The sequence below is a fragment of the Podarcis bocagei genome (genome assembly GCF_964188305.1).
Source record: "Podarcis bocagei genome assembly, chromosome: 6".
Classification (NCBI taxonomy): domain Eukaryota; kingdom Metazoa; phylum Chordata; class Lepidosauria; order Squamata; family Lacertidae; genus Podarcis; species Podarcis bocagei.
This window is the reverse complement of record NC_138130.1, coordinates 95,887,984-95,900,223: the sequence shown is the minus strand read 5'-3', so window position 1 is coordinate 95,900,223 and position 12,240 is coordinate 95,887,984. Positions and strand designations below refer to the sequence as shown.

The following is a 12,240-nucleotide window of genomic DNA, read 5'->3' as shown; positions in this document are numbered from 1 at the left end:
CTGGTCACCAATGTGGCACTCTTGAGGTCTTCCCCTGGCACCATGAACCCTCTAAGCCACCCCCTCCCCACGGTCACGAGGCTGTGATTGTGGCTGAAAAGTACAGAACTGAAGGAGGAAGTTGGAAGAGTGATACAAGCTAATTCATATCAACATTCTGTAGGCATATAATTGCACAACTCAAACCTCTCTGTTTCTTGTTTCTCTCTCTCATTTTTCTTTCTCTTTTCAAAACACTGTGCACTCTTGAGATTTATTGGGAAACAATCAATATCTCCTACAATGTTTAGTAAACAAAACAAAACAAAACAAAACCCTCCATCTGGGCAAAAAAAGAGAGCTAGCTTTGATTTTGTTCTCTAGATCTAATAATGTACACTGATTTTGACATCAAGGCATAATCCCATGTTTTATCATGCCATTCTTTAATAGACAGTATATGCAAAAGTCTCCTCCGTGCTGTAGACTGTACGACTATAGAGAAGCTCATTCAGGCGCTAATTCAAGTGTGGTACAGGGATCCAAAAATCAACCGTGACTGTTCAAAACTAGTAGACTCCATGCCAAACCGTGTTCAAATGCTACTTAAAAATAGAGGAAGTCATATCTGTTACTAATGTACATATATGTGAGTTTAATCAGCGCCTGAATGAGCTTCTCCACAGTCGTACAGTCTACAGCATGGAGGCGACTTTTGCATATAAGTCCACAAATTCTCAATGGGATTTACGTCCGGGGAATTCCCTAGCCAATCAAGTACCTGTTTTTGCTGCTCTGTCATGAATTTCTTCACCACTTTCAATGTGTGACAGGGGGCAAGGTCCTGCTGCAATATCTCCGTACCGTCAGGATACCTCTTTTCCATCTCTGGAATAACTCTCTTTTGTAGAACAACTAAAGGAACAACTGGGTGCAGATATTTGCCAGATCACATCTCTAGCACAAGTTATTTGGGCACCAGAGGTAGAATATCCCACAAACACCTTTCGCTTCCCTTGACATCATGGTCATAAAAAGAAATAACAACTATTTGCTGCATTTTCATGACATCCAAAATCTGTTGCTGGCGGCAGCTGCCTCACTCTGCCTAATGGTAGAAATGGCCCTGGAGATACCTAAACATGAAAGGGATGTCGTAGCATGGCTATCCGGAGATGAATAGAGATACAGATCCTTCCAAGTAGAGAAGGGGAAACAATAGCATTAATCAACTCTGAATAGGCAGAAATCTGTACAGGAAAGAAAAAAAAACAGCTGATTCAGTTCCTCCTCTGTCTGAATAGCACAGCAGCTGGTTGATATTATCAGCAGTCAAGAACTTGATGGCACTCTGAAACTTCAAATATGTGGTTGAGGCGACTCATAGGCCTCTTAAGTGGCAACTTACAACCTGGAGGTCCTGTATGGAGATATGCTTTAGAACAGGCATGGCCAAACCTGGCCCTCCAGCTGTTTTGGGACTACAATTCCCATCATCCCTGACCACTGGTCCTGTTAGCTAGGGATGATGGGAGTTGTAGTCCCAAAACAGCTGGAGGGCCAAGTTTGGTCATGCCTGCTTTGGAACATAGGAGCTAACTCCTAGGGACTGTGGGGGCTTCAGCCCCCACAATAAAATAATTGAGGGGGTTGGGACCCCCCCCCAAAGTTGATGGACATTCCTATTCAAATGTTGTGTGTGCACACTGTGTCATGGAGTCGATTATGTGGAGCGGGGCTTACCTGGGCCCCCACAATATTTCATTCAAGTTGGCGCCTCTGCTTTAGAAATTGAACCTACATGCAAAGCAGGTGTTTTCCACTGAGCTTTGGTCCTCCACAATCAACACATAGAGCAATCACTTTCTTTCACAAGGACAGACCTTTCAGGGAGGGGACCGCATAAATTGGAATCAGCCTCCAATATGTCCTAGAGGAGACAGTTAAAACACAGAGAATGTTAAATCCCATGGCCATTTGGGGACAGCAGCAATTAAAATAATAAGCTTTAATTCTAGGTGGAGGCATCTTCATCTACTATGGCCCACTGAGGTCTTTTGTTTTACGCCAGAAATGTTCTCCACCTAAATTCTAACAATCATTTTGAACAAAAATTCCAGAAACTCCTCTATGAAATTCCTGAAAATCAGGTCCAGCCTCTTCTCCCTTATGGTGGCACCTAAATAAAGCTTTCGTGGAGATGTCAGGGTTTTGAAACAAACTTGCATAAGCAAACACACAGTTAACCCCCCCCACCCCACCCCAATAATTGCCATAAAATGGTTTGGAATGGAAAGGCTCTGGAACTGAGTGGGTGTTGAGAACTATTTGTCATTGTAGATGTTGAGAACTGCTATTTATCACCGTCAGCACTCAGGTGTCAAAAGTGTCCTGGCATTGGTAACCTCAAGAGTGGATTATTGAAACATGCTCTACGTAGTGCTTCCCTTGGACTTAGCCTAGAAGCTGTAGCTGGTGCAAAAAGCAGCCAAAATTAATGCAGATTACTAAGGAGAAAGAGGTGTGGGAGGGGGACTCACCAGGTCTCTGGGACTGTACTATAATGCATGATGTGAGTTTTGTGGCGGTGGTTGCTAAGACAGATTTATCCAGCAGCTAAGTGCTTTCATGGACTCTCTAAGTAGGCCATTTCTCAGCTGTCCTTGCTGTCTTACTGAATTACCTATTATCCAAGTATACAGCAAGCAGAAACATGATACTCCAAAACAGAATATCAACACAGGAGCCTAAGAAGAATCTACTGGATGCGCCCAGGGTCTCTCGGTGCAAAGGAGGCCATAGAGTGTGCTTGTTGATGGTTGCACTGAGCATTAGGGTTAAGAAAATGAAGGTGCGTTTGTGTGGGGGTGGGGGGAGAGAGAGACAGATTGGCTTCAGACCCAGGAAGATCCATCCACATGTGAAAGGGAACTTACGAGCACAGATCGATGTCAGTTTTGGTTTCTCTTTTTTCCAACCTTAAATTCAATTCAACCAATCTCCACATGGGTTGGTGATTTTTCTGCATGAAAATCTGTATGCATTTTCATATGCATTTCTCAGAGAACATCATGAAAAAGGCATTCAGATTGCCTGAAAAGAGGCATATGCCGAGCGAAACTGTACATTAGGACAAAATTTCTCTGAATGTTTTTAACGTTCTTGTTGTGTTGGTATCCATTCTTTGGTCAGAATGAGAGATTGACGCTTCAATTTGTGCATCAGTTTGGGAGATGCAAATTTGGTAAAAAGGTAAAGGGACCCCTGACCATTAGGTCCAATCATGACCGACTCTGGGGTTGCAGCACTCATCTTGCTTTATTGGCCGAGGAAGCCGGCATACAGCTTCAGGGCATGTGGCCAGCATGACTAAGCTGCTTCTGGGGAACCAGAGCAGCACACGGAAACACTGTTTACCTTCCCGCCAGAGCGGTACCTATTTATCCACTTGCACTTTGATGTGCTTTCGAACTGCTAGGTTGGCAGGAGCTGGGACCGAGCAACGGGAGCTCAATTCATGGCGGGGATTCAAACCGCCAACCTTCTGATCAGCAAGTCCTAGGCTCTGTGGTTTAACCCACAGCGCCACCCGCGTCCCAAGCCACCCACATTAAAATGAGAATGGAATAAATCTCTCCTTCATCTCTACCAATCTCCATCTCACCAAAATGGAGTTTGCATTAGCAACATGCAAGCAAGGGCATTCTTAGGGACCACCACCAAAACATGGGCCCTGGAAACCTGCCACCAAAGTCCTGGCACCTATTCTACATAGGTGAACCTGGAAGAGGGCAATAGGCCATAGCTCAGTAGGTAGAGTATCTGTCCAATCCCTGGCATCTCCAGGTAGGGCTGGGGAATGTACCTGTCTGAAACCCTGGGAATCTGCGGCCAATCGCTGTAGACAACATGGCATGGGGTGTGTGTGTATGTGTGTGTGTGTCAGTCTTGGTATAAGACAGCTTCCTATGTTGCTAAATTGGGAAGGGAGATGAGTGGCCTGAAGGCAAGTAACTTGTCGCCCCTCCCCATTTATTCCCCGTTTGCTCATCCTTTGGAGTCGCTTGAAGAAGAAGTACTTTTACATGTTCACCCTTGCCTCCCAAAATACACTTTGCCTCTTTGTTTTCCCAAGACTTACTCAAGGCACAGACGAAGCCAAGATTGCACCCTGTAGTAATCATATACTATATCATATAATACTAAATATAATCCCCCTGCTTCCCGCAAGCTAGTTCTGCGGCTGATTCCAAATATAGGGTATTTAAACTGAAATGGCACTGTTTTATCCATTTGCTGGAGCCTCTGCACATTTCTACATGGTCCAGCAGTTTCCGGCGCCTCTTTGTGACATTCAGGCTGGAAAAACTGCAATGGCAAGGTTGCAAACTAACATTAATTGTCCTTCCGATCCAGGAAAGACAGAAGGGGTCAAGCGCTTGAAAGTGCAGGTATGAAGTGGCAGCTGGCATGGCTCCCCCAACCCAACAGACTTAAAAGGAGGACACAGAGCAACATTGAGAAGCAACACTGAGAAGCAACACTGAGAAGAGCAAGCAGCTGCTGAAGGCAGAAGCCCACATAACACTGTATTTGCTTTTCATCTCTGGAAAGGTCTTGAACAAGAACATGTTCACAGGAAGGCAAGGACAAGAACATCTTGTCCTGCATCCCTGTTCTCACAGTGGCCAACCTGGTGCCTATGGAGAGCCCAGGAGGAGGACCTGAGGGCAACAGGCGCTTGCCCAACTTGTGCTCACCAGCTTACTGCCTCCAATGATGGAGGTATGGAAACAGATGGAGGTCGGTGGGAGGGAGGGAGGCAAAAGGAAGCTTGGTAGCAAAGTTAAGAAAGAGAGGAGAAGAAGGCAGTGTATGATGCTGAAGACGATTATTAGAATCTCAAGGTCTACCAATACGAACCAAGTGTAAAATAGTAGCATAGGGCATGCAATCAGTGACAGTGCCCCACGACTAGCTCCTGAGATAAAGGTAAAGGTAAAGGGTCCATTAGGCACGGAAACGCCATTTACCTTCCCACCAGAGTGGTACCTATTTATCTATTTGCACTTCGACGTGCTTTCAAACTGCTAGGTTGGCAGGAGCAGGGACCGAGCAATGGGAGCTCACCCCGCCGCGAGGATTCGAACCCCGACCTTCTGATCAGCAAGTCCTAGGCTCTGTGGTTTAACCCACAGCGCCACCCGTGTCCCTAGCTCCTGAGATAGTCTGCATATAAAAGTATCAACACCATCCCTATTTTACCATAAACTCAATTTGTTCCCTGCTCTTTACTATAAGGTTCCAGTGCAGGTCACAGCAATCTAAAATACATCCGGTGCGGCTTCCGATTGAGTGCAGGAATCTCCTGCAGCCAATTGGAAGCCGTGCCTTGGTTTTCGAACTATTTTGGGAGTTGAACAGACTTTCGGAATGGATTAAATTTGAGAACCAAGGTACCACTGTACATTAGAACAGTTTAAAGCAATTTACAGTCACAAGAATAGGATGGGTTCACACACACACACCAGGTGACAAAGGGCAGAGTACAAATGTGTGTCTTCAGCATTCATTGAAAGCTGCATACTTTCTGTGGGGAGTTGGGGAGTGTATCTGAAGAAGTGTGCATGCACACGAAAGCTCATACCAAGAACTAACTTAGTTGGTCTTTAAGGTGCTACTGGAAGGATTTTTTTTATTTTTTCTGTGGGGAGTTCAACAAATTAGGAGCTGCCACAGAGAAGGCCCTCTCCCAGGCCTCTGCCACCATCCTGAGCTTCTGAGGGCAGTGGAACCCTCTTCCAATCTTCCAATAGTTTGCTTTACAATGTAAACAATCCCACACTCCAATACAGTAGCAATTTAATCTTTTTTTTGACCTGCATTCTTATCCCATTACTTTGATCTGGATTATGTAATTTTGGGTGAATGTGTTGACTCTAAGATAATCTTTTTAAAAACAGAAACAAAACCCTTGCAAAACCCCATTACCAGCCTCAGAAAACCCGACTCAGGGAGATTGCACTGAAAGAACACCTTTTAATTATTGCTACAGACTTTTATAACAGCATTGCTTAGTTTTATCCTCAGTACAAAGATGCTTTGGGGTCTAATATGCTCCATTTAATGGGAAAGTAATAAAGGCATCTAACATCCTTTTCTACTTCCAATTCCAAATACTAGGGAATATACTGATAGATTTTAAAACTAACAGTAGTGGGCATTTTTGGCTGTGTGCTAGTTGGGAACCAGGACTATTAGAAACCTTTAAATACCCAGATAGAAAACATGTCAGCTTAATACCTTCTTACACTAATCAAAACCAGTAATATGCTATTGAGGAGCAAAGGATCCTGGGAACTTTAGATGGTTAAGGGTTCTGGGAGCTGTTAAGAGACCCCTCAGCACACTTACCAATCAATAGCACCCGGATTCTTGGGGTGTGTGTGTCAATAACTGTTAACGTAGTATAAGAGTTCATAAGCATATGGTGTGGCTGTGGCCTTTGCCCCCAGAGTACTTCTTTGAAAGCAGCTTTCCCCTGCCAACAATCTATAGATTGTAAACTTACTGAGGGCAGAGACCACCCCTTTTTCTTTCCTATTTAAAATGTCACTCTGCAAACTGATGGTTCTGAATACATCCTTACATGTGTAGCACAGCCCACTACACCTTTTAAAATGTTTTCAATTTCAGATCAGTATTTAATAACAGCAGCAGTGCTAACAACAACAACATTGCAATATTCAGTTATATTCAAAGTGCATTTCCTTTACACTTTCTCTTTCAGGAAACTGAGACCTAACCCGTCTTCCAAAATGTAACACTACAGGCAGAGAAAATGAGACTGACAAGCTGAATTTTTCAAACATTAGGCTTCATTTCCCCATACCCTGAGAGTGTTATGTTGTAAGTAAGATGTGTGTTTTGTTCCTTGTGGAAAGAAATATATATATATCACACTGCACAGACTAAAGCCAACACGGCTGTACTGAAATGTGGTGTTACACTGCTTTTCTATTAATTTTTTATTATTATTTTAAAAAAATTCTACAAAGCAAACATCTATGTGCTTAGAAGGACTCTTACACTCTGCACCATCATAATACTTTATTCAGCTTTTGGTTCCTTATTCTTCTCCTCATGACATTATATTAATTCAAGTAATTAAAAAGGCACCACAAAGATTTGGCAGGGTACTGAAGCAGAAGTTTCTGAATAAGATTACAGTGACTGACAGAGAAATTGTGTGTGTGTGTAGTAGGGGACACACACAAGCATTTGCGTATGTGTGGAGCAGATTGAGAGAAGTACAGATATTTTTCAGTATTACTAGTCATGGAAGAATCAGTGAGAAATTAGTTTTCCATTTCTCAGTTTATCTTAAGCATAACCAAAGTAATCAAAGTACATCTTAGAGAAATAAACATATCCAAGTGATATCCAAGTAAGTTGTACTCAGAGTAGACTCATCGGAATCAATGAATTTGAGTACACTTATTTTACAGGGTCTGCTCCATATATGACTATCGTTGGATACCACCCATATAAATCACACACAAAAAAGTGAACGGGGAGAAGGAGGCTGTATGATCTTTTTACATAGATCTAAGATTTTGCAATGTAATTCATCCCCATTCCTCAGTAAATGCATCATTTAAAAAGTATACTGTACTAAAAGGACACCACACTCAATTTTTCCCATGCGAATGTCAAATGCAGCAAAGCCACCAAGCGTGAGGCAAGGGAATACTTCCTACCCACCCCAAAGAAATTAGTACATTAAAAGAGAAGGAAAAAGCACACAGGAACATTGCAAGGTCTCCCATCTGTCCATACTTTTAGAACGATGCCTGTGAAAAATGAACAGCACACCTCACTGCTATAAAAAAGCAACCTCACTAAGCAGTCCTCCAGCCTTCGCCTGAAAACTTTATAATCCAAAAGGCAATGTGTGTAACTTTTCCTTTCCTTTTCCTGCCTGGACTTCAAGAGTCCATTGAGTTGGAGAGACTTAAGGGAAAAAAGGATCTCACCTGTACTGGGTGGTACCAGCTGTGGGGGCAGGTGCAATCCGTCCACCATTCCCCTCCTGCCCCTTTTGCCTTAGCTAAGGTTTTCGGGGGGCTTTTCTGCACATTGTCCCACGACGTGCTACACTTAGTCCTGGGCTGCGTCAGAGTTGGACCATGGGGTCCAGAAGCGGAGAGTGGCAACGCCTGCGGACGACAGCAGCCCCCCTGGGAGTTCTGCCGCCATCCACAGGGATAGTGGGCCTCCCTAGGCAGTGTTGGCACACCTCTGGCAAGGTCAGCCCCTTCAGACCCCCTGCAGCAGCTGTGCTGCCTAGGAAGATAGGCGTTCATGTTGCACCGGTGTCAAAGTTCTTCCCAACACACGCACACCCTCCCTCTCTCTTCTTCTCTCAGCAGATGCAAAAGTCCTGTTCTGCAGAGCCTCCAAGTACCTTTGACAGCTGCTATAAGCGGAGCATCGTGGGAGCCCGGAGAGTAGAGCTGCACAGCATCATCTGCTGGCTAGTAGCTCTTTGTCAATAGATGACTCAACTCGCAGAGCAACTTGACAGCATCCCTGCTTCAGGCAGAAGCAATCAATGCTCTACACAGCTGGGTTTACAAGGCTAAACTACAAGACCCTCCACTCCCTTGTGGAATGATGAAAAGAAAGTCATAGGAGGATCCTAAGCAGGGGAGGGGAGCTACACAATTCAGTTTCTCCTCCTCCTTTTCCCAAGCAGAAAAGCCTTCCCTCCGTCTTTTTCTAAAGCAGATATGCATGCAGTTGTCATCAGAATAGCCCTTCTGTAAGGAAACAGAACAGCTAGCCTATGAAAAACCAGAGGGTGATAAACAGAAGGGTCATCAAGAAACACACACACACACACACACACACACACACACACACACACACACCATGTATCTCATCTTTACAATCGGAAGAAAGCAGATTTTAGCTTGGCTGGGAAGGAATATTTGTGCTCTGGGATTTCCGAGATAAGAAGCTCAGGTGGTGATAAAGGGTGGTAAAGGGAAGCCATGTCATGTTTTGTTTACTGTATTTCGATACTGCGCGTCTGGTTTACAGTGTAGAGTAATGGCCAACCTTCTAAGAAACATGATGCAAAAGAAAAGGGAGGGCAGAACAAAAGCCAGGCTTTCAACTCTTACACACTGCCCTGTAACAGCCACATGGAATGATCACTTTGGCAGGCAATTTGGGAAGAGGAGGAGACAAATGCAAACTGGTCCCAGCCAAGATAGGTCTGTATTGTCTCACTGATACCTTTGACGCAGCCAGGTGGGATGGGTGTCCATGCAGCTGCTTCCAGCAGAGCTAGCAATAAGAGCTGTCTTAACTCATCTCCTGCTGCAACATGAAATGAATGTTTCCTGATGGCCCTGCTTGTGGACTTCCCAGAGGTAATTGGTTGGCCACTGTGAGCACAGTGGGGCAGATGCACCATGGAGGAGGAGTTTGGATTTGATATCCCACTTTATCACTACCCTAAGGAGTCTCAAAGCGGCTAACATTCTCCTTTCCCTTCCTCCTCCACAACAAACACTCTGTGAGTGCCAAAGAAGGACAGAACTTTTTTTATGTATGCTACAACAGCAGCAAGAACACTTATTGCAAAGTATTGGAAGACACAAGATTTGCCCACTCTGGAAGAATGGCAGATGAAGGTGATGGATTATATGGAATTGGCGGAAATGACTGGCAGAATCCGAGACCAGGGAGAAGAGTCGGCGGAAGAAGATTGGAAGAAATTTAAAGACTATTTACAGAAATATTGCAAAATTAATGAATGTTAGAATGATGTCTGAATGAAGTTAAGTGGTTTTAGCAGCAATGTTATTAAGGTGTATGTAAAAATGGATTGTTAACAGGTGAAAATCCAAACATAATTTATTAAGTTAAAGGATTAAGATAAAAACAAAGAGGGAAAGAAATTGCTGAATTAATTAATAGAACTGGAATACAAAAAAGGGAGGTGTGAGGAGGTAAGGGAATCAAGGAAATGAAATGTAAGGTACGGAAAGATTGATGTGTTTTTTAAATGTTTATTATCTTTTTTCTGTATTTTTTCTTCTTTTTTATTTCTTTCTTTTTTCTTTTTCTCATTTTATTTATGTAATCTTTTCTTTGAAACTTTAATAAATATCATAAAAAACAAACACTCTGTGAGGTGAGTGGGGCTGAGAGACTTCAAAGAAGTGTGACTAGCCCAAGGTCACCCAGCAGCTGCATGTGGAGGAGCGGGGAAGCGAACCCGGTTCACCAGATTACGAGTCTACCGCTCTTAACCACTACACCACACTGGCTGCACCATTCCTCCTCTGGTCACAGTTGCGGATACACAACCTTGACTACCTGTTTTCATGCACTACGGTTGTCTGCCAGGGATCCCCACATGATGTTGCCAACCTTCTTGTCATGTTTGCAGATGTCTTTGTAACACAAAGCTGGTCTGCCAACAGACCTGGTGCCTGGAACCAGCTCCTCATAGAGCACGTCTTATGATTGCCCTCCATATTACAGATGGGATGAATGAGGCTGAGAAAGAATTGTGTGCTTAAGGCTACCAAATGAGTCCACAGAATAGATGAGATTCGAACAGGGTGGCTTCCTGATTTTTGCTCTGTCTCTTATTAGAAAGCATGTCATGCCGTAGTGGCTATCAGAAGAGAACTTGTGGTTTTCTAGGAAAAGAGTTGAAGAACTATAATGTGACGAAGCCGGGGATGACTCAGCTTCCCATTAAAATTTGCATTCTTCAGCAGCAGCTAATTGATTTTTGCATCCAGAATGGAGATTTATTTTAAAAACCATTTAAAGGCTGTTTGTTTGTAATACACTATTGCCGGGTTTAATGTAGATGCATAATATGTTTGACTTAATGGTCTCTGGAAGAATTCTGTTTGGTTCAGTGATTAATAGCTCTCACATGTGTGGCAGATAACAACCCCAACAGAGAGTTATAATTAGCATAGGACAGAGAATGAGAATTCGTAGCCCTGCAGGTGTAGCTGAACTACAACTCCCATCATCCCTGACCATTGACCATACTGGCTGGGGTTGATGCAGAGCTGGAGTCTACCAACATTTGGAGGGCCACAGATTCTCCATACCTGCCATAGGAGAAGGGAAAACATGACCTGAGAACCACCCAGTCCTCATATTTAAACACAGATTTCTTCCTAGTCAAGGACCGGAAGGTATTAAACCTCAATAACTAGCTGAACTGTTGGCACAGTCCTTATTCCTACACCTTACTGTGAGCTTAAGTATATGTTTCTGAAATAAAAGCACAATTCCCCCATGTTTACACCTGCTGACATTTGACTCTAACCCTTCCTCTGTTATTTCCTGTGTCAGATTCTTAGAACCTGTCATCTTCTACATTCATAACATGTATCAGAACCACAACATAATAATGAACTGATCCATCGATTATGGTTTTGGAGCCCCAGAAGTGACTTTAGTCCACATTGCCTAATTTTTTTGCTTTAAAAAGTGCATCAACACCCCCCCCAAAAAAAACCCCTCAAAAACTATAAAGCATAGGATTTTTTAATTCACATCAGTGACTTTGACATTTGCAACAATCCAGTATAGCAATGTTAATCAAAACCTGAGATGTACTGTAGTAGTAGTAGTAGTAGTAGTAGTAGTAGTAGTAGTAGTAGTAGTAGTTATAGTGGAACAACCCCATTGAAAATGATGGCAGTGGTTACCCAGACCTCCTTGCTGGTTGCAAAGCAGTCCCCATAGCTGCTCAAGCTTCAGGGGCCCCCAAATGCAGCTCCACCGTAGGCTTTCCACAGTCCAAGCCAGGGATCTTTCACATTGCTTGCTACTTGGTCCTTTGTAGCAAGTCACAATTTTAACTGGTGGCCTAAAGATTCCTTCAAGCAAGGAAGGAGACAACAGCTGGGGAGCTTTGAATTCTATGAAAAGGTCTTCAAAAGGCACCTTTGTTAGGGAAACCTCTAGTCCATGAACCACAAACCATCTATGCACTGCATACAGGTAGATGACCCTTGGGTTCTCTTCCAATTCTACAATTCTGTGAATCTTATTTATGGTGCTAGAGGCTTTTCAACCATCACTGATACATTTCCACCCTATTCTGTGTCCAGCAAGTGAACCCTACTGAAGAACTAATTTCTCATTTCACACAGTCCGTTTCTGTGGTGAAAGAGGAATCTCTAGCGCCACGAACAATGCAACGTATGAGTT

General features: G+C 43.5%; 1 protein-coding gene across 1 annotated transcript in view; it reads right to left on the bottom strand.

Annotated features, from left to right (window-relative positions):
* DLG2 (discs large MAGUK scaffold protein 2) overlaps window positions 1-12,240 on the bottom strand; it is a 907,935-nt gene that overhangs the window by 335,613 nt on the left and 560,082 nt on the right. The window contains exon 8 of the mRNA XM_081196960.1: window positions 8,016-8,198. Within this exon, the coding sequence (XP_081053086.1) occupies window positions 8,016-8,198 (183 nt within the window). The remainder of the gene's footprint in view (window positions 1-8,015; window positions 8,199-12,240) is intronic.